This window comes from Perognathus longimembris, chromosome 3 (assembly GCF_023159225.1).
Source record: "Perognathus longimembris pacificus isolate PPM17 chromosome 3, ASM2315922v1, whole genome shotgun sequence".
Lineage (NCBI taxonomy): Eukaryota > Metazoa > Chordata > Mammalia > Rodentia > Heteromyidae > Perognathus > Perognathus longimembris.
This window is the reverse complement of record NC_063163.1, coordinates 2,186,377-2,207,649: the sequence shown is the minus strand read 5'-3', so window position 1 is coordinate 2,207,649 and position 21,273 is coordinate 2,186,377. Positions and strand designations below refer to the sequence as shown.

Sequence of the window (21,273 nt, the reverse complement as noted above, 5' to 3'; positions counted from 1 at the left end):
ATGTATTTCATCTCCATCCCCAATGCTGAGTGGGCTGCGTGAAGATGGCAAAGGCCCTTCCTTTGTCATCGGTTCATTCTTTCTTGGTACATGCGGTTACACCTGTCTTCTCCTAGACCCCTTCATTTCCAAAGCCACGAAGCAGTGAGTCTCCACGGAAATCCTGGAATCCATTATGCAGCATTTAGGACCAGGGGATACTTCTGGACTGACGTGTGCCTCTTCTGCCCCGCCCTCTGCTGTAGCGTCTCCTTCCGCCCGTGGACACGCACTCAGAGTTCTTCCTAGCACGCCATCCGCGTTGTCGGAGAACCGTCCTTTACCGGCGAGATGAACACTCCGTTTGCCGCCTCTCGGTTCCGAGAGTTTTACCAGTGAATCTCACTCTCTTCCTCCTGATCTCCAAGTTCACTTGGACACACGCTTCCTGCGCTGGCTCTCCTCTGTGTGTCTTTAAATAAAGCCGTCATCGTCTCCACAAGCGTTGTTCAGGGTCGGATGGGCTTCACTCAAAATGCTTTCTCCCACTCCTTCCCCTTTTTGGTGTCCCTTGAACGCCTAAAGTTCCGGCAACCAAGAACCTCTCCTCTATCCTTCTTCTTATTTCCCTGCTGGTAGTCAATAAAAGTACCCCAGAGCTACTCAAAATTGTGACGTTTACCCTCGATTCCTATCGTTGTTCTCAGGAATTGCACTGACAGCTTTTATTAGGTCTCTGAGGCTCTGTCGCAAATATTCTTACCGTTAGTGTGCACGACATGTGCTTGCCATACTGCAGCGACTGTCAGTGGGAGCCAGGCCACGCTGGGTGGTGGTGGGGGGGGCGGGTGTCAGGAGAGGTCGCAGCCCCCATCAGGCTGTGTTCTCACACCTGGGGGCAGCTCTGGAGAAATGGAATGGGGAAGGGAATTTTAAATTATTTTAAAATATTTAACAATTGTTTGAAAATATGGGGGAATTCGTGAAGACTAAAATATTAATAAGCACGTATGCCAAAGGATCTCTTTAGCATATAAAATATGTAGAACCGGTTGGTAAATCTTTACTATTAAGCATTATCTTTTCTATATGATTCTTTGCTCATATATTCTCTAAAGCTTATTCTGTACAGTCACGTGGATTTTCTAATTAAACTGCTGGAATGAATTTTTCTAGTCATCGAGAGTGATTGTAATCAGTATAATGAAAATGCTCATATCATCACAAGCATTAGGTGTCTGTGTACACACACATACACACACACATACACACACACCACGTGCACGCATGCACACAGCTTTGTAGTTCACTTCCAATGCTACGTTGTTTTCTCCAGCTGGGCCTGTGGGTACAGCATCGTTTTCTTCCTTCCTCTCTCCTCTGCTGTGTTTCTATCTGACGTTCAATCACATGACTCACCTGTCTCGAATCCTCGGCCCCTTTATCTCTTTGCTTCTCTGGCTTCTCTGTCCCTTAATTCTGTAATTCTGCAGGGAGGCTGTTTTCTTCCAACACACCGTTTAATCCCTTAATCTCCTGGCCAGCTGCCTATCTTAACAGTCAGCTGTAGTCTATACACCATAGCTACCAATGTATTAAGAGCTTCAAATTTGCTAAGTCTTTTTGATCCAATAAAAATAACATCCTTTATCTTCCTTAGTGTAGGGCTTACCCACATTTTATCACATGTGCAGAAACTCTGGATACATTTTTAATATAAATTCTTTTTCTATAAGTCTGGTGAGGTGATTATAACCTAGGGATATTTTTGATGATTTGACAATACAAGATAGTAGTCTAGAGAAATGTGAAACTTCTCAAAAGCCCAGGATTCAAAGTCCACAAACATTTGAAGCGATGATGCAAAGTCAGTGGAGAAATGTTTAACATTTCAGGTCGTCATTATGAAATTGTGACTGTTGGACCTGAAAGAGTGGCACCGAATTTATAATCTAAGAAACATGGCTCAGTATTTGCCAAAGGAGTTACATCAGATTGGATAAGGGACTTTGCATGGAAATCAGTTTGTAACAGCATCTACTGGCTTGCATGGGGAGGGGAAAATGATTCTGTCAGATTTTCTTGTGGATCTTCCCTGAATGTTCTTTCTTCCCTTGGCTGAGGACTTTGGTGAGTCTCCCGGGGTCACTGAATTGCCACAAAATCAGTGGCTCCAAGGCCTTAAATGAGATTGATTTGCCTCAAAAGATCATTAAAATCAATATTTAACTGGCTCTAGAAGCAAAAGTATTTTCAGATAAAATCGCACAAGTTCTGGCTTTTAATTTATTTTCCTGTGTATATTTCCAGACCATTTACCTCCATTGCTTTATGGGTTGCGGAAGACATCACTGTGTCCAAACAGCAATGCACTGGATTTTTCTATAAGTCACAAGTAACACTTGACAAAGTTAGAGCCAACCTGTAATATTTACGGATAAGACCATGGCAGTGGTCTGTTTCTATATATGGTTTTGTGTAACTGTTGAGTGGAATTGATGATTATGGAACTAAAGTAAGCAAGCAAGTTCTTCAGTTCTACTTTGATGGTTCTTCACAGCAAGGATTAATGCATTATTGATCTGCTGGAGTTTTGCCTACTGTATTTTAAATAATAGGAGTAAACATTGAAAAGCATGATAATCTGCATTGTGTAGAAAAGATTGGTGTGTGTGTGTGTGTGTGTGTGTGTGTGTGTGTGTCTGTGTGTCTGTGTGTAAATCTGAGGGGAATGGAGACAAAGATTCATACTGGAAATAATTGCTCCTTTCCATAAAGATATTGGAGATTTCAGTTTTTTCTACTCTTTATTTTTAAATTAAGGTTTGCATGTTTTCCTCAGTCCTATAGTATACAGAGCATAGATATTCGGTCCTTTCTGTGATCTTCAAAGTCTCTGTAATTTCTAGCCAATCGAGTCCTTTTGAGTTTGAAGCAAGGTGACTTTCTCAGTCTACACTAATTGTTGGTGACGTATTTGATGACCAGAAATGGCCTACAGAATGAGTGGATCCATTAAGACTGTAACATTTCTGATCTTTGAGGAAATCATGCTGAACAGAGAACAGGACCTTGATGCACATGTCAGTGTGGTGTCAGCATTGGACATGCCTCCTTCCCATTGATTTTCAGGGTCTCCAAGTTGAGCAAAGGGCATTGCTTTCGTTTAGAATCATCCCAAACTTGTCACACCAAACCCTTGCCTCTGACTCGTATGACCTTCTCTTGACATTTAATACCGAATACTTATTTGTCTTAATTTTCTAGGCTAAACAGAGCAAGTTTATTTGAAGGTTAAAAGAAAGTAGGAAAAATGAGCAGACTCACCAAGTGGGGAGGGGACCCCCTTGTCACTCCATGAGAGAAAGTCCCACTCTTAAAGCACATGTTGTTTGTTTGTTTTTTGTTTTTGCCAGTCCTGGAGCTTGGACTCAGGGCCTGAGCACTGTCCCTGGCTTCTTTTTGCTCAAGGCTAGCACTCTGCCACTTGAGCCACAGCGCCACTTCTGGCATTTTCTATCTATGTGGTGCTGAGGAATGGAACCCAGGTCTTCATGTGTAGGAGGCAAGCACTCTACCATTAGGCCACATTCCAAGCCCCTATAGCACATTTTAATTGTGCAAAGCTTGGGGTTTCATTCAGATGTTGGCAGATGTACACACAGTGCACTTGGATCCTGTTAGTCTTTCTTGACCTCCCTTCTCCTCTTTTCCAAGTGGGTTTTATAAGATCTTTTCAAATTCATACAATATAATTGGATCCCATTCTCCCCACCTGCTCTTTTCCCCATTCCACCTGAATTTTTTTTGTCAGTTGTGGGGCTTGAACTCAGGGCCTAGGTGCTGTCCTTGAGCTCCTTTGCTGAAGGCTAGCATCCTACCACTTTGAGCCACGCTACCATTTCTGGTTTTTGAGTGGTTAGTTGAGATAAAAATAAGAGTCTGGGGCTGGGGACATGGCCTAGTGGCAAGAGTACCTGCCTCATATACATGAGGCCCTGGGTTCGATTCCCCAGCACCACATATACAGAAAATGGCCAGAAGTGGCACTGTGGCTCAAGTGACAGAGTGCTAGCCTTGAGCAAAAAGAAGCCAGGGACAGTGCTCAGGCCCTGAGTCCAAGCCCCAGGACTGGCCAAAAAAATAAAATAAAATAAAATAAAATAAGAGTCTTACAGGGACTTTTCTGCCTGGCTGGCTTTGAACTGCAATCCTCAGATCTCAGCCTCCTCAGTAGCTAGGATGACAGGGATAAGCCATTATCGCCTGGCCCACCAGAATTTTGAAACTGAGAACATCATGACGCAAAAATAAATACTCAGTATACTGAATCTAAATCAGACGTGGGTACTAGGATGATTACTCTTTAGTATCTGTACTTCAAAGAGTGTTAGTCTTTATTGTAGGCCTTGTATTTCCTTGATTTTTCATGAAGTGAATGTGCCCTTCGCACTCTTGAGAAGAAATGAGGTATTCGGTATCCATCCACAGAAACCAGTTGCTTCATGTGGTACTGGGTTTTAAAAAGCGATTAAGAGCAAGCTGAGAACGAGGCCACACATTCGCCACACGAGTTCAGCATTTGTAAGCCCTGGTGGCCTTGCCTCTGTCAGGTGGCTTTTCTGTGCTAAGACCAGACAGTGGTCACCGATGCATAGATTTTGCTGTACCTTCTTCAGCCATGAGAATCCTGTGAAGAAATGGGGAGACTGTCTTGCTTGGTTGGGTGTTGAAGCCTCTGGTGTGTGTTGACGTTGGAGGGGAGTTTCCTGGGAGCATTCTTCTCCCTGCTTCCATGTGTCGCATGCTGCACCACTTTCTACATAAACGTTTCTGGCAACAACAGTTATAAAGGCTTCATGGGTCATATGTCTGAGGATAAGAAGGAAACTGTGCACATGATGAGATGCAAACAGAAAAGCAGCCATTGGAAGAAGAACCTGGGACCCAGTTTCAAGGAAGAACCCGTGGCTTGTTTGACTCTTAGTTGAAGCCTGTAGAAACCAATACCTGCCATACTAGCTGTTTCTTTAACAACTTTACCTGGTGAAGTTGCTCGATAAAATCACCCTCTTAGATAAAGGGCAATCCTTTAGATTTTACTGGAATTTTTAAAGAGTATACATTAAGATGAAAATGGCAACTCTGTGTGTGTGTGTGTGTGTGCGCGCGTGTGTGTGTGAGAGAGAGAGAGAAGGGGAAAGAGAGCGAGAGGGAGAAAGAGGAGCTGCCGTCACTGTCTTTCATTATCTTTCTTTTATTTCATTTTTGTCACTCTCTTTCTGGTCCTGGGCACTTCCTAGGCTCTAGGAAGCCCTTCTCCCTCACAAGATCCTGCACCATGTAAGAAAGGCAAGACCAATCTGTGTTGCACACTCACTTCAGCACGTGATGGGACCTTCAGGCCCAACCCAAGACCATGACCTTCCAATGGCCACCTCCAAGGGGCCTGGAGGTCAGCCAAGGCTTTGGTTCCACTTCCATTGTGGCTCTACAACTGCATCTCTCCCAGTGAACTCAGACGAGCCATTCACTGTGCTATTGTGAAATGCAATGCAGCCAGTCAATGCTCTCTTAGATTGAGATTTGATTAGAAATGGGGACATTTTCTCTCTGATCTTTAACCACTAGGTAAGACCGTAGGCTCGGGCATTAAGGAAGTTCTCAGAGCCCCAGCTTTTCCAGCTCCTGAGCCTTCTCAGCTCTGGTACCAACCTGTGATTGACGAGGTGTCAGAGCGACCCACTTAGTCCATTTTCTGACAGCATTCTCCAGGAAACCTCAGCGGGAACCGTTGAGAGGAGCACTGTGAACCCTCAAAGCAGTGAGCTCCGAGGATCACTGATTCAAGAGCAACAGAAACCTGCTGAACACACCCAGACCCCAAGGTCTTTCACTCCCCTCTTTCTCCTCCAGAGCTTTCAACACCAGGCCGCGATGCAGCCAGGCACCTTCGGCAGTGTAAGCCCATGCCTGTTTCTCAACTGTAATTACGATGTCTTTGTTAACCAACTATTCTGGTACGTGTGGATTATTCTGCAACCCTGGTGAACTGCCAGAGCCAGGGGGGTCTCGTCGTAAGACGCACAAACCCATTCCAGCTTCAGAAAGGGCACACAATTTAGAACAGAATCCCACAAAATCAACGTGAAAAGAATTGCAATGTGGCCCCTAATGGGACTGGACACAAAGTGTAGGAACAGGGGAACATGTAGGAAATCTATCCGCTACTTTCTAGGCTCTATGCCTTCAAGTAAGTATTCTAGCTCTTTCTGTTCTCTCTTCACCTTCTTTCTACCTCTATATATTCATCTCTTGCATGTATCTTTGTGCCAGTGAGTGTTCAGAGAGTAATAACAGATGTGCGGTGGGGTGCTTCAATGAGCAATTGAGCATGGATGTCTACTATAGTTATTACAGGAAATGGGGAGGTGAGAATGGATATTTGAGTTCTGTTTCCAAACCTGCTACTTGAAGTATTCAACCTGTGATTGTATCTTATTCTTGAGGGTTGACAAAACTTGCAACTGTGTGGGTCTTTCCTGAACCTTACCACACACAGGAGAAGTAAACATCTTCCCTGATTAATTAAAACCTGACCAACTAAACATGTCACAGAACTCACTGAGCTAAAAGGAAATGCATGATAAAACTAGAGGGTGAATTGGAATCCATAAAGTAACTCTTCAGATAAAGTCTGAAAGCCACATTTCAAAGGCACAGAAGAAGCAGAGACTAGTGTAACGGGTAGATTGAACCTGCAGTTTCATTCCAAAGCTTTCTTTCTAAAGTTACTTCATTACTAGCTCTCACCTCTGTAAGATACTTTCTCTTCACAGAACACCTCCAAGAAATGTCCTCATGGACCCCCAATATAACTCAGTGGTCATTACTCAGAACCCATATGTAGTTCCTTATCTTTGTCTATACTGTTGCAGTCAGTACAGTAAGGGTTGCTGCCATTATTGAAATATTTTCTTTTTTTTATCTCCAGTGTATTATTAGCAGTAGTCAAGGACATAAATACAGACACACTCTCCTCTGCCTTACATTTAAAACACTATATATGGGAGAGATTGATAAGCCCAGATTTCAGTGGTCCCTAAAGACCACCAAGGAGCCAATTCCGATGCAAGTACACGAGAGTTTTTATTGCAAGCTTGAGCCTGGACTCACAACCTTCACCAACACAGAGGATCTGGATTGAGAGCCCCGCCCTTCTATCTAGCAGGGTTTTTATAGGGGTGACAGGGGCGTTCCCTGCATCGTAGTATCATACAGCAAATTACATTATGCCACAGGAAAATAATAAAACAATTTCAAAAGCTGGTTGGTGCAGCCGGTGGGGGGAACAGGTCTGGAAAAGGTGTTGGCGGGCTCATGGGGGCGGTCACCTAAGCTCGGTGGTCCGGGTCCTCATGACATACGTTCCATCCTGCTGGGCTGTCTAGCCCTTATCTTGCTGCCTGAAGAAGCAGCTAGACCTTGAGGCCTTCTCCGCCACCTGCTGATTGGCTGAAGCTGGGGAGTTTACCGCAAAAAGGGGGTTAGAGATAGGTCTCCTAGTGTCTAAGTCCTTGGCATTTTCTTAGAATAGCTGCTAGGGAATAACATTGTTAAGAGTTGGCTGTGGTTGAGAGGGACTGATTTTTTTTTTTGGCCAGTCCTGGGCCTTGGACTCCGGGCCTGAGCACTGTCCCTGGCTTCTTCCTGCTCAAGGCTAGCACTCCGCCACTTGAGCCACAGCGCCACTTCTGGCCGTTTTCTGTATATGTGGTGCTGGGGAATCGAACCTAGGGCCTCGTGTATCCGAGGCAGGCACTCTTGCCACTAGGCTATATCCCCAGCCCGAGAGAGGGACTGATTTTAACTCCTTAAGTGTGGGGAAGTAAAACAGTTTTATTCAAGCTCAATTATTTAGGCAGGGCCATAGGTACATTTTGAATAATGACTCAAATTATCCTAGCCCCAGTGACTTCTCGATACCTAAATTATTTAGATTGTATTGATATTTTGTCTGGGCCTTCCAAGATACTTTCATAAGATTATATAGAGAATACATACCAGAGAGTAAATGTGCAAGACTATATATATATATAAAAGTGTGTGTGTGTTAGTGTGTATATGTGTGTAGACTATTAATTCAAGCAAACCAGAACTCACTTGTTTTCACAAAATATATATAAATATATGATTGTTCCCCCTTTTTGTATTTACCAACAAAATATGTAAATACAATAGAGACTGCTCCCTTTTATACTTCACTTAGTTTATTTATAAATTCTTTTGAAGCTCAGGTGCTTTCTGCAACTTGGCACAGGGCATTTTCAATACATGCAACACAATTTGGCAGTAGATCATGTGTACAGGAAAAGAAAGAAAGGCTAAAACATGTATTTGGATTGTATATATTCAAGCTTTACTATTCCCACAGTAGGGGGTTCAATATATGCCATTATAAAGCTGTCACTTGTAGTCTGTTCTGGAATATCTAAAGAGTGGTTGGTGAAAGACTTGTTTTAGTAAGCAAGCCATTCCCAATTCCCACTATAATATATATATTCCAGAATAGAACTGTTAAGAGATTCTGTAGCACTGGTTAGTTTGACATTAACCTTTAAAATAATCTTTTTATCTTACAAAACCTTGGCAATTTAAGAGTTATCCAAAGCACAACTATTGTCATTATTATTCAAACTCGTGTGAGGCGATTCTTTTTCATTTTCCATGGGTAATAAATATTTCCTTGGAACTTTTCTGTCATGCTTACAATGTATGAGAGGTACAGCCATTGAGACGGCAGGGAAAGGCCACGGAAAGCCTGTCCTCCGCTAGAGGAGCCTGAACCTTGGAAATGTGGAAGTGGAAATCAGCTGAACGGGTTTTTAGGACTACTGGAGATTTACAACAAAGGCTTGCCATAACCCAAGGATCCCTGAGCCATTAGAAATGGCTGAAGCACTGAGCTTTCTTGTCACACTCCTCATCATACATACCCTCTCCTCCACGCTCCATCATAGCCTGGAATATGAGCAGCCCCAAACACACAGCAGTACCAAAACTATCAGCAGCCCAAGAGGCGTTGTGGGAGAGAGCACCCAGAGAACTGCCAGGTTGATCTGTCTGGGAGTTCCCTGGAAACTCCTACTCACCACACACCTTGGTTTGCTGTGACCTGATTTAGAATAAGTTCACTGCCAAAGTTTGCTGGGGTGGGGTGGGGGGGCATTTGTAAAAAGAAACCAGCGTCCAGAAGTGCCTGGTCAGTGCTGCGTCTGCCTCAAGCTGCGGTCCTCGATGTAATAAACAAGAAGCGGCCACATCCGTGATGAGAAGATGTCAGAGGAGAGGCCCGTGGAAGGTGATGAGGAGCCCTCGAAATACAGAGGGCTGTGTGTACGTGCGCAGAGACACTCAGAAGACTCGAACCTCTTGCCTGGGTCTAACCCGTGTTTGTATAATTGGAATTTACTGACCGGTGAGGAAATGCGAAACACAAACCACGACTCCTGCACCAGCAGGCTGCCCAGAGCTCACGCGGCAACAGTGCTGCGAGAAATGGTTCTCATTGGAGAACAGAAGTTCGTTCACGAGCAGGCCGCTACGACGGCCCACTGAGCAGACAGCAGTGGGCAAGGAGACGCTGTAAAGATAAGATCCTGAAGTTTCAGTTGTGGGGACCCCTCTCACCCTCGGGCGTGTCCCGCCCCGTCCCTCCGGGCGGAAAGCTGGAGTGCGGCCCAATGTGCAAACCTTGGCGGTGCGTAGTCGCGAGACGCCCCTCCTCCCCTCGCACACTTAAAGAACGACATGGGCGTCACGCAGGCGTCTCGGGGGTGAGCTTCTGGAACTCCCACTGGTTTTACTCAGGGGAGGGGTTTATATAACAGTAATGGCGGCAGGAAGGGGAGGGACTAACTGCCTACTAGCGATAGGCTGATAAGCTGCCCATCACAGTGATGTCACAGAACTTCCTGTCATCACATCCCATAGGACCGCCCCTTGGGCCTGGCCCGGTGCCATTTTCACACACGTGGCTGAGGCGGAAGGCGGGGCTGGTTTGCTACCTCTTCCGGTTCTGGACCCGGAAGGGGGTAGGAGTGGCTAACAGCCAAGCAGCCCCAGGGTGGGAGAAGAGGCAGGCCTCTCGGGACCGCCTCTTAAAGGGATAGCCGGAGCCCAACATTTAGTGTGGGAAAATAATGAAACACTCACTCGAAAAGAGAGAGAAAAATGAGTAAACAAAAAAAATGAGTGGAAATAAGAGAACTATAGAGGGAAATAAGGCCAAAATGAATGGAATCAAAGGTGATTCCCAAAATAATTAACATCAACATTTTTCTCAAAGTAATAAACAGAATTAATATAAGCTTCTAATTACCAAAATGAGGAATGACGGCTGACACATTACAAGCACATTGACAGAAGAACGGTGGATTATAACATGGTAGTATTCCAAGTCCATAATCCGCAATGCAAAGCATGTGTTTCTTGGACCCGAAAACCGGGGAGCACGATTTAGAACTTTTGATTATGTGTGCTTCACTTTTTTCTTTGGGGTGAAATGGAATGTCTGAGCGTAAGAGGCGGCAGCATCATGAGACGGTGTGACCACTGTGTGTCTTGATACGCTCGCTTTCAGTGTTCAAACACCGGCCTTCTTTCAGCTGAGCACATTCTGGTCATCGGCATGTACTCTCCCCAAGGACATGCAACCCTTTGTACAGAAGTGCCTTCTATTCCAGGACCTAGTGACTCCCACCTTGGAGGCTCGGGGTTCAAAACCAGCCCAAGCAGAGAACTCCATGGGACTCTTGTCTCCAACTGACCAGCAAAAATGCTGGAAGTGGCGGCGTCTTAACTGGTACAGTGCTAACCCTGAGCAAAAGACCTCAGGGAAAACGTGAGACCCTGAGTTCACACCCCAGTGCAGGTGCATGCATGCAGACACACACACACACACACACACACACACACACACACACACGCTTTGTGAAAAGTTGCCAAGAACAATGGCACCAGGGGAAATGTAGGTTGCAATATATATATATATATATTTTTTTTTTATTTTTTTTATTTTTCATGCCAGTAGTTTCTAAGAAGTTGGAAAGGCAAAAATTCAGCGACCATTTACCCATGGTCTCAGGAGCCTCCTTGTTTTCCGTGTGTGTGTGTGTGTGTGTGTGTGTGTGTGTGTGTGTGTGTGTGCTAAAGAGGATGCACTGAATCCGTGTTCCTTACAAGGTGAGGAGCAGGTGGAACATGAAAAGAATCACTGCCCCCGTGAGACCCCGGGGAAGGCCTGGCGTCGGCTCGAGCGCCCGTTGCACGCCCATCCCGCCGCTGTCGATGTGTTGGGTGCGAATGCGAAGCTGTCGCTCCGGCTGGGGTGTGGTAGAGTCTGGCTTCACTCACGCCCTCTCTTGTTTTGCAGTGCTCCGGCTGCTGAAGGAGGGTGCGGACCCGCATGCTCTGGGCTCTTCAGGAGGCTCGCTACTCCACCTGGTAAGAGCCCCGACAAGGGGATCCCCCCCCCCAAGGGTGGGTGGTGACACCCACCAGCCAGAGAAACCGCCAAGGGCTCAGAGCCCAGGGCAGCATCTGACCTGACAGATGAGGAGCAGAAACACTCCCTGTTTCCAATCGGCAGGCTTAGATAATGAACGGTCATGATTAATTCTGCCCTGAAGTTTGTAAATAATCTTCAAGGATTAGCATTCGCATATCTGCCCTCAAGAAAAATGCTTTCACAGTGAAAGAGTTTTAGAGACACAGGCAGAATATTTTAGTGTCAGTCGCCCAGCTGCACACAGTCTTCCTTTCTTTTACTGCTCCGAGTTGTCCTTGTTTCTCGAATAAAACTTTACCTTGCTGTGGGTCTTGCTTATGTAAATGTGAATAAACCTAGGGAGTCATTAACTTAACAAGTAAATAGGAGCATGGAAAAATATTAATATACCTGGTTAATAGATAAGAAATATTTTCGGTTGAAAAATGAAGTAAAACGATATTCCCAGGAAAGGATTATTCGGTGTATAGTATAGTGTGTGTGTGTGTGTGTGTGTGTGTGTGTAATATGTTTGTGTATAGTGTGTTTGTGAGAGAGAGAAATAGAGAGAGACTGGAAAAGAGAGGAGAGCGAGGGGGAAAGATACGGAGAAATAGGCAGGTAGGGGCAGAGAGAGGCGTTAGGTCACATACATAATGCATCTGAGTTCTAAAGAGCATGTTCTCCTCTGCCTCATGAATCGGAAGATTCCAGCTGCTTTTGCCCCCCTTTGGGATGTAGCCTCGAGCCCTAAGCTGGGGTGCAGTGGTTTATCACGGCCTCTTTCCCCGCACGCCCGTCGCCCACTGGACTTTCCTGCACTCCGTAGCCCGGGCGCTCGTGCTGCCCAGTGCTCAGAACTTCCTTTGTCCCCTGGCTGGAAAGCGTCCTACTCCTGAAGGCTTTGGCCTGTGGTCCTGCTCCATGTCTCTTGCTGTAGAACTCAGTCCTCTGGATATGTACCTGGGCCAGGTGACCCCTTGCTGCCCCTTCCCTTTCCCCTTCCCCTTCCCCTTCCCCTTCCCCTTCCCCTTCCCCGTCCCCTTCCCCTTCCCCTTCCCCTTCCCCTTCCCTGTCCCCTTCCCCTTCCCCTTCCCCTTCCCCTTCCCCTACCCCTTCCCCTTCCCCTTCCCCTTCCCAAAGCAGCCTGCCAGGCTCCGGGCATGGCCACATTGTATCTGCCGGCAGGCCCTTCCCCCTCCTTTACCAATCACCACTGAGAAGGCTGCATGTGTTGGGTACAAGCCGGACCTGTCATGCCCTCCTCACGTCCGTGTCTGCAGTGTCCAAGAGTGGCTTGGCGTGGAAGTGGGGCTCAGAGCATGTGCTGAAGAGATAATCAACTGACTAGCGTGAGCATCTCACCTATGGACATCTCACACCGTGGTAAACGTGAGGACGAACACGGGCACGGGGCTCTGAGGGTCCCTGTGGTCACAGCAGACTGGAGAGGGGTGTGCAGGTGTTGGTGGACCAGGGAGGCAGGCAATGAGGCTCTTGGGTGGTGGTGAGTCTTTGCTCCTTTTCTGGCTCACATGATTACCCTTCTCACCCAGGTAGCAGGACGCAGGATCCTGCCACAGGGGCCTCGTAACTAATGATTATCTGCCTTTTTCTCTCTGCTAGCCTGAGATACCCAAGCCTGTGACCGTCTCGAACACTTTCATGGTCTCCGCAGCTGCTGCGTACTAAACAGGCCTTGTGTAGCGAACGGATGCTCCATGAGAGACCCCGAAGGGCACAGGCTCTCTGGTTCATGAGAAGGAAGGGAGCTGAGAGAGGATAGAGATCGGAGGAACAGGGCAGGACAGGATCTGGTGGCGGGTGGCTGGGAAAGGCTGGGTTTCCTCTCAGGAGGATGTGCTGTGGCTTGTTGCTGTTACCGGGCACAGGTTGGACGCTACGGCCGGGGTCCGGCTGTGGTTGTGCCGGGCAGGCGAGGAGCACAGGTGGCAGCAGAGGTTGCGCCGGAGGAGTCGCCGTTTGCCAGAGCCACTCAGTAAATAGAAACACACGAAAAATTGCAGGCTGCCAGAGAGGCGAAATTGCAGGGTTGCAGAACGCCTCCGGTGTGGAAAAGGCAATTTAGCCATCTGCAGTGTCAAGTGTGAGGAGCTTTGTGGGGCGTCCCACCTGGAGGGCTCCCCGCGTGGTGAAGCCTGAGGCTGCTCAGACAGAAGCCCTAATTACACCCCTTCCCAGGGCTGACATTGCGGTGGGGGGCAGCACGTGTGTGCGTGGGGTCTGGGGTGGTGTTTATGTAACCCCGTCCGTATTCATCGAGTGTCGTATCTCAAGTGTCAACTGCTGTAAGAGGTTTCTTTTACCAATGCCAGGGGGAAAAAAAAAGTTTTATATTGGGAATTAAGGTTTCCACGAGATTTAAGGTTGGTGGTGGACCACTTTGTGTCACACACAGCACCCCTTCCGTTGGAAATAAGAGTCTCACGGACTTTCCCGCCCGGGCTGGCTTTGAACCACGACCCTCAGATCTCAGCCTCCTGAGTAGTTAGGATTTCAGGCGCGTGCCACCGGCACCTGGCTCTGCTTTTTATTTTTGCATTGACTATTTCAAGTTATCTCTGAGTAGTTGTACGAAGCAGTTTCCATCTAACAAAGCAGTTTATGAATTCAGTGAGTCTGGGTCAGTGCCACCCTTTTCGGTACGGTCCATAAATGGGTTTGACTCCGTGTGCTTACCTGCCAGTCATCCAATAACTCATGTCTCAGCAAATGTGGGTTGTTGAGCACTTTAGGACAGACCGAGGTAATGGAGAAAAGTTATAATGTACACCAGATATTTTTAATCTCTTAAAGCCAATAGAGAGGAAACCGAGAATTAAATTTCTGTTGCAGTTGCATTTATGAAGTGAGGAAAATAATTGCAGAGGCTCTGCTGTAAAATGCCTAGGGTTTGGGGTTACTGCATGGAAGGATTCCCTGAAGACAATGGGATACAGAATGACTGGATTCACTTATGCAAATTCTCTTAATCCTGTATGGTAACATCCTTGGACCACAGTCAAGCTGGGACATGAGAAATACTCTCTTACTGAATCATTTCCCAGTTTTAACATGCAGCAGATAATGCGTTTATGCAATGGAATTCATGCACCTGCTCAACAAACTGAGCTATGAGAAATATGAAAGCACAGCCAATCCATATTAGTGAATGCAAAAGCAGGTGAAAGGAGTTCATAAAATATAATCAGATAAATTAGATGGAAACAGGCACACAGACAGAAGGACCAATAAGTATGTAAGCAGACTGGCAGGCAGGCAGACAGGTAGGTAGATATATAAGTAGGTAAATTCATGAATGGACTGACAAATAATTCTTTACTACGACAGAAAATGTCTCATGACATAAGATTTTTTTTTGTCAGTCATGGGTTCCCTGTTTTTGGGAAGATGTATATTGTGTAAATTATTCTTCATTTAAACGGACTTTTTCCAGTTACATTAAACTTACTTTTTAAAAACTGATACATAAAGATATAAAACTAATACATATTAATGAGAGATCACATCAAGTGTTAGATCAAGTGTATAGTGTGGATAGTTTAAGTTAGTGTAAACACAGCTGTCTTCTACAACAGCCATCGTTTTTAACATGTGTCAGTTGTACAAAGAGTTTTTGCTGTGATTTTTCTATACATATCCCATGTGCTTTGATTAATTGCACCTGTTTTATTATTCTTTCTATCATTTATTAAAAGCATTCAGAATCCTTTCTTCTAGCATTTTTGGTTCCCATATTCATTTTTCAAATTCTTAACTGTTAAGTACCTGCCACCCTGATGCTTTAAAACACAATTTTATCAGTTGCTTCTCAGATGCTCTAGCAAAGGGCCCAAGGCTGGATGATGTCTACATCAAGGAAGTGCATTTACCTTATGGTTGCAGAAGTTGGCAGTCCAAGATTGCCCTCCTCCTCCATCTAGCTCACTTCTGCTGATGTCCTGGCAGTAGGAGAAGAGGAGACAGCACACTACGCCGCAGGACTGCACTAGAAGCCAGAAAGGAGGAAAGATGGACTTCTCTGTAGCAATTCACTCTTGCAGGACCGAACTGGGGTCCTGCAAACCACCTTCCTCTCCGCTGAGATCATGCTGACCCTTGTCTGGCCACCCCCTTCTGAAGGTTCTCCCACATCAACACAGGCTCTTCATCCCACTTTTTAATGGGACATTCTGGTCATAGAGCAAGTGGGGCAGAATGGCAAGGACTAGAGACACCCTTGCCTATGGTGAGCAGAGTGGCAGATGAAGAAAGACGGGGGGCAGGTTGTGAGGCTCTCGTGAAGGGCGGGCTCACCCCGCATTGTTGGCCCTCGTGAGTGGATGGAGCTCAGACTGGAGGCCAGGCCATCTCTGGGGCCCCCCAAGGGAAGGGAAGGGAAGCCTGGGACAGAGCAGAGGGGTGCAGAACAACTGGGAAATCTTAGGAAGCAAAGCAAGGAGGTGCAGGAACTCACATTCTAGAAGACTCGACACAGACGGAAGAGGTTTGGACATTTCCGGGAGACATGGCTTTCTCCAGGATAGTAGCCCCTCTGGACATTTCCAGATGAGCAGGGCTGTGTTCCAGGGATTCAGTGGGGGGGGGGGGGTAGAAACAGAGCAAAATGAACACATGACGACAAGTGGGAGGCAAGGGCACTGAAGGGCACAGAGCTCAGGACACGCTTACAGGGAACAGCCCCACGTGGGGCTGGTGTAAGACGCGTTCCAGGCTTGGCTCTCGGGTGTGTGGCTCAGTCGCAGGGCTTGAGCTAGCAGGGGGTACGATGTCGGTTTATCTCCCCATGGTCCCTACCTTGAAGTCCTTCCTTGGCTTTGGCGAGGGGGCCCCGGGCTTCCCACTGAGCTCTGAAGGTTGGGAGGTGGACCGGCCTGGCGTGTTGGGAGGGGGATGGTGGGGACCAGAGTGGGGGACACGGCTCCAGGCTGCACACAGAGACTCTTGGCATGTCCCCATTCTGGGGAGCACCGCGGGCTGTGGGCGCATTCATTTCCCTGTCGTCATAAAACGTCACGAGGAATTGGCAAAAGTGTGAGGGGGAAAAAAAAGCCTGGATTGGGGAGAAGATTTGTTATCTTAAAGGAAATCCTTTTCAGGGAGCATTAGTGTTCCGGTATAACAATAATATTGTAAGATTATGGTTACAGGGATGTTCACCCATCCTAATCTTTTCAGACAGGTGTGATTAAAAGGTTTTTATGGCTGTCAAATTATTATTCATGATCCTCTACAATGTGAATCTCAAAGCCAGCTCACTTGAGAAGGGCTGATCTGACATTCAGCACGGTGTCTCATTAATGTTCTTTTGGTGACAGACACCCTATCCGTACCTGAGGTGTCTGAATTGTAGCCATGGAATCCTGGGGTGCAGCCTGAGGAGGTTACACTGCTACCGATTGTGCAGTGAGGTAGCCAAGGGATAAAGAGTGGGAAAGGCATTCCGTGTTGTAGGAACCTCAGAAAGTCAACTGGATCTGGCCACCACAGTCTCATAACCATTTATTGAAACTTCATTGTCTGGTCCTTACCTTCTTTCCTATAATTTGCTACACACACACACACACACACACACACACACACACACACACACACACAATCCTCCTTCCACGGACTTGTTTCATATCGTTTCCCAAAGTTGTCCATCTATAAGTTTCTATTCCACACGCAACTGAGTTGTGTTGTTTCATTTGACTTCATACCAAGAACATATTGTATTGGTACTACTCCTTGATGGTGTAGAATCTACGTAGCTTTATTCCAACAACTTTACTTCTCATTAAAAGATTTTGGGGGGGGCTGGGAATATGGCCTAGTGGCAAGAGTGCTTGCCTCATATACATGAGGCCCTGGGTTCGATTCCTCAGCACCACATATACAGAAAACCGCCAGAAGTGGCGGCGCTGTGGCTGAAGAGGCAGAGTGCTAGCCTTGAGCAAAAAAGAAGCCAGGGACAGTGCTCAGGCCCTGAGTTCACCGCCTAGGACTGGCCAAAAAAAAGATTTTTTTGGCTCTTCTTGATCCTACACACTAGCTCTTATCTCCATTTAACTACCAAAAACAAAACAAAACAAAACAAAAACAAGGAAGTGGAGTTGTGCTCAAGGGGTAGAGCACTAGCTATCCTTGAGCAAAAAAATCTTGGAGACAGCACCCAAGGACTAGAACAATAAAAAATCATTATGTTTCGCGTTTTTCTAATGCTTCGGTATTTTTTTTTCTAGTAATCTTAGCTATAAGTGGAAGGAACTCGATTGATCACATCATAGTTTCAACTTTCTTGTCTTCATCTCTATCGTCTTCCTTATTGCTGTTCCTTGTCCACATCCGTCCAGTCCGACTGACCGTCACGCCCTTCCTTTCCCGGTGGCTTTGCCTCTTCTCTGCTGCAGTTGAGCACTGGAGTTTTCTACCTATGCAAACTGGGTGTGGATCACACCACACCGAGCTGTGTTTCATTGCTGCTGTCCCCTCCTTTCAGTGTGCTCGTTACGACAACGCCTTCGTCGCAGAGATCCTGATTGACAGAGGGGTGGACGTCAACCACCAGGATGAGGACTTTTGGACGCCAATGCACATCGCCTGTGCGTGCGACAACCCGGATATCGTGCTGCTACTTTTATTGGTAAGTAAACCCATCCAGTTTATCTGCCTTGTGATGAACTGATGACGCGTAAAAGGCTATGTATTTAACTAATAACATTCCTATATTGTGGTACTACGCACATGTGTATATTCCTATATAATGGTACATTTGAAGAAAACACTATCATTTATATACTTAGAACACCAGGCCATTACTAAAGTTACAGGTCTCAAAAATTCTGAAACAAATGGAACGGATGCCGTCTCAAGCTTTATTCCTTTTTGCCTGTACTTGGGAATTATATCTTGATATGTCTGTGTTAAATGAAATAGCTGGATGATTTTATTGTCCAGTTTAGTGCTTCAAATTTATTAATGATTTCCTATGATGTCCTGGTTTTTCAGATACATTATTTATGTAAACCCTCAAGCTCTTACTCACAGGGAAATTGAAAATCACATATATTAAGCACCTCATACTGCTTAAATAACAAGCACTAGATCTGAACTAAAGTTCCCTGTCTAGAGTCCATTCCCTTTCTTCTCAGCACATGATTGGTGTTCAGTGCCGGTGCCTGCCGTGCAAACCACCTCCTGTCTTGAGAGGCTGAACAGCAAAAAATGTATTTTCTCACAGTCCTGAAGATTGATACGTGGAATCAACGTGGTATCATGGCCTTACAACTCCATGAAAAATGTCTGCCTTCCTTGGCTCTGGCTCATGTCCTGGGCTTATAAATGCATCCCTCCACTTCTACCTCTTGTTACCTTCCTTTGTGTCCGTGTCCAAACGCTTCATTGTTTTTTCCTCTGATGACATCATTTATTGCGTTCAGGGTCCATTCCAGGCCGTGTGTAGGACCTCATATTTTATTATGCCCGCCAAGACCCGAATTCTACACAAGGCCCTATTCATCCATACTGGCTTTCAACACTTGGAACATACTTTGTATGAGAGGCAAATAATGTGCTTCCTTCATTTTAGAAATTATGAGTGAAAGCATTTTGGGGATGAATGACTGTGAATTGAGACTTCTTTAATCTTGGAAGAGGTTTAATTTTTTTTTCTGTTTTTCTCTAAATTGTCCCTCATGAATATGTATTCTTTGTGAAAGTAGGGATAAATGTCACTGGAAGTATTTTTTTCTTTCAAGTCTAGAATATGGAGAGTCTATTCAATTAGTAATAAAAGACAAAAGAAAGGACTACTTTTTTAAGCTAGAAACTTTTGGAGGACTAGTATTTTACATGAGAAGCTACTTACCTGTAAGAATAAAATCTATTGGTTAAAATAGAACTAAGAGGAGCTAAATTACCGGCACCAAGGCTGAGGATTAGCTTGGAACAGAGTAAAGTATAATAGAAAACGCATTGCAGAAGGCAGCTGATCTTGTGAGTGATACCGGACAGTGGTCAACCTAGAAGATTCTGGAAAGCTGGGACCTCAAAGAGCATCAGGCCTTACTACATCAGCAGCGAATTCCACATGTTATCCCGGGTAGTTCAGTCTCTGGACACCCAAGATGAAATAACTACTTCTGTTACAAGATGCTTCCATGAGAGGTTCATCTGTGACTTTATAGTTCTCCTGTGTTCTTATTATTTTTTTCCTAAGTATTGGTTGGCAATGGAAAGTTTTTCAGTGCCTATTTTGAATTATTTCCTCTGATGAACTGTTGTTAATCACACTACTCCTTTTGCCAAGAGTCTCTTCATTTATTTCTGTCTAAGGAAGGGCCATATTTGGTTTGAGTTCATGCAGCTGTGACTGAAATTTTTAAATAGTTCTTGCCCTTCCTCAGTGCTCTTTGTTGACCAAGACCTCACCTGTCTGAGTTCACACTTCTTTCTCCAGCCTTACTTCCATGTACAGCCAAGAAAACTTTTCTTATTCTAGAATGTGTTAGCGCCGCTTCTGGCTTTTTCTATATATGTGGTGCTGAGGAATCGAATCCAGGGCTTCATGTATATGAAGCGAGCATTCTACCACTAGGCCATATTCCCAGCCCTCATATAAGAGAAAAAGTTGAGAGATAGAAATTGTATTTCCTGTGTGGTTATATAGTTAAATCTGTACTTTTCAAATTATTGGAACAATTGCATGGAAAGTCATGAAAATGCTCCATTCCTTACACCATAGAATAATACAGCCTAATGCACAAAGTAATCTATCCGCCAGTCACTTTTTATTCTATAACTCATTTACTGGATCCCAAGGATTCACAGTTCATTCATTCTTCCTCTCGTGTAGCACTTATTTATTGAATAATTACTATGTCCTAGGTACTACACAGCAGAGTACTAGCATGAATGAATTATGTGCGTAATAACCATGCCGCCCAGGGGAATTTAATAAGTGGACTGAGCAAGTCTGGGTATCCTTATTCACAAAGCTCTGCAGGAAGCCCAGATATCCATCACAGAAATAATTGACTTTCAAATAAATGTTGATGAGATATTGTGTCATAAAACTTTGAATTGCTACAAGAATATCTTCCTGCCAGGAACCTCAAGAGCTCGTTTTATTTACAGAATTAGGTGCCACTGTACATGGCTTAGCTTGGCACACCCAGTATTCTAGTTTCCAAATCCGATTGGTGGGTTAGAGAACCGTGTAGACACGTGACTCCCTTCTGTCTTTACTGAAAGAGATCAGCAGGGCACAGTGACAGGAAGGGTCTCGGGTTTGGGGAGCTTTCATTCTATAGGCAAGAAACAGGGAACAGCTCTTAAATTCAGGTTGATATTGGATTTAAGGATGAGAGAAAGAGAGTGACTCACAGATGAATTTCTTTTCCTTTTTTTTTTTTTTAAATTTTATTGTATGGGGCTGGGAATATGGCCTAGTGGCAAGAGCGCTTGCCTCCTACACATGAAGCTCTTGGTTCGATTCCCCAGCACCACATATATGGAAAATGGCCAGAAGGGGCGCTGTGTCTCAGGTGGCAGAGTGCTGGCCTTGAGCAGGAAGAAGCCAGGGACGGTGCTCAGGCCCTGAGTCCAAGGCCCAGGCCTGGCCAAAAAAAAAAAAAAATTATTGTAAAGGAGATATACAGACGGGGTTACTGTTAAATTAGTCAGGTAATGAGCAAATTTCTTTTTGAACAGTGTTACTGCCCCCCCTCATTCTTTCCCAGATT

The 21,273-nt window shown here is 45.5% G+C and overlaps 1 protein-coding gene across 1 annotated transcript in view; it reads left to right on the top strand.

Moving 5' to 3' along the window:
* Positions 1-21,273, top strand: part of Myo16 (myosin XVI) — a 328,439-nt gene that overhangs the window by 93,222 nt on the left and 213,944 nt on the right. The window contains exons 3-4 of the mRNA XM_048341097.1: positions 11,414-11,484; positions 18,030-18,173. Coding sequence (XP_048197054.1) covers positions 11,414-11,484; positions 18,030-18,173 — 215 coding nt within the window. The remainder of the gene's footprint in view (positions 1-11,413; positions 11,485-18,029; positions 18,174-21,273) is intronic.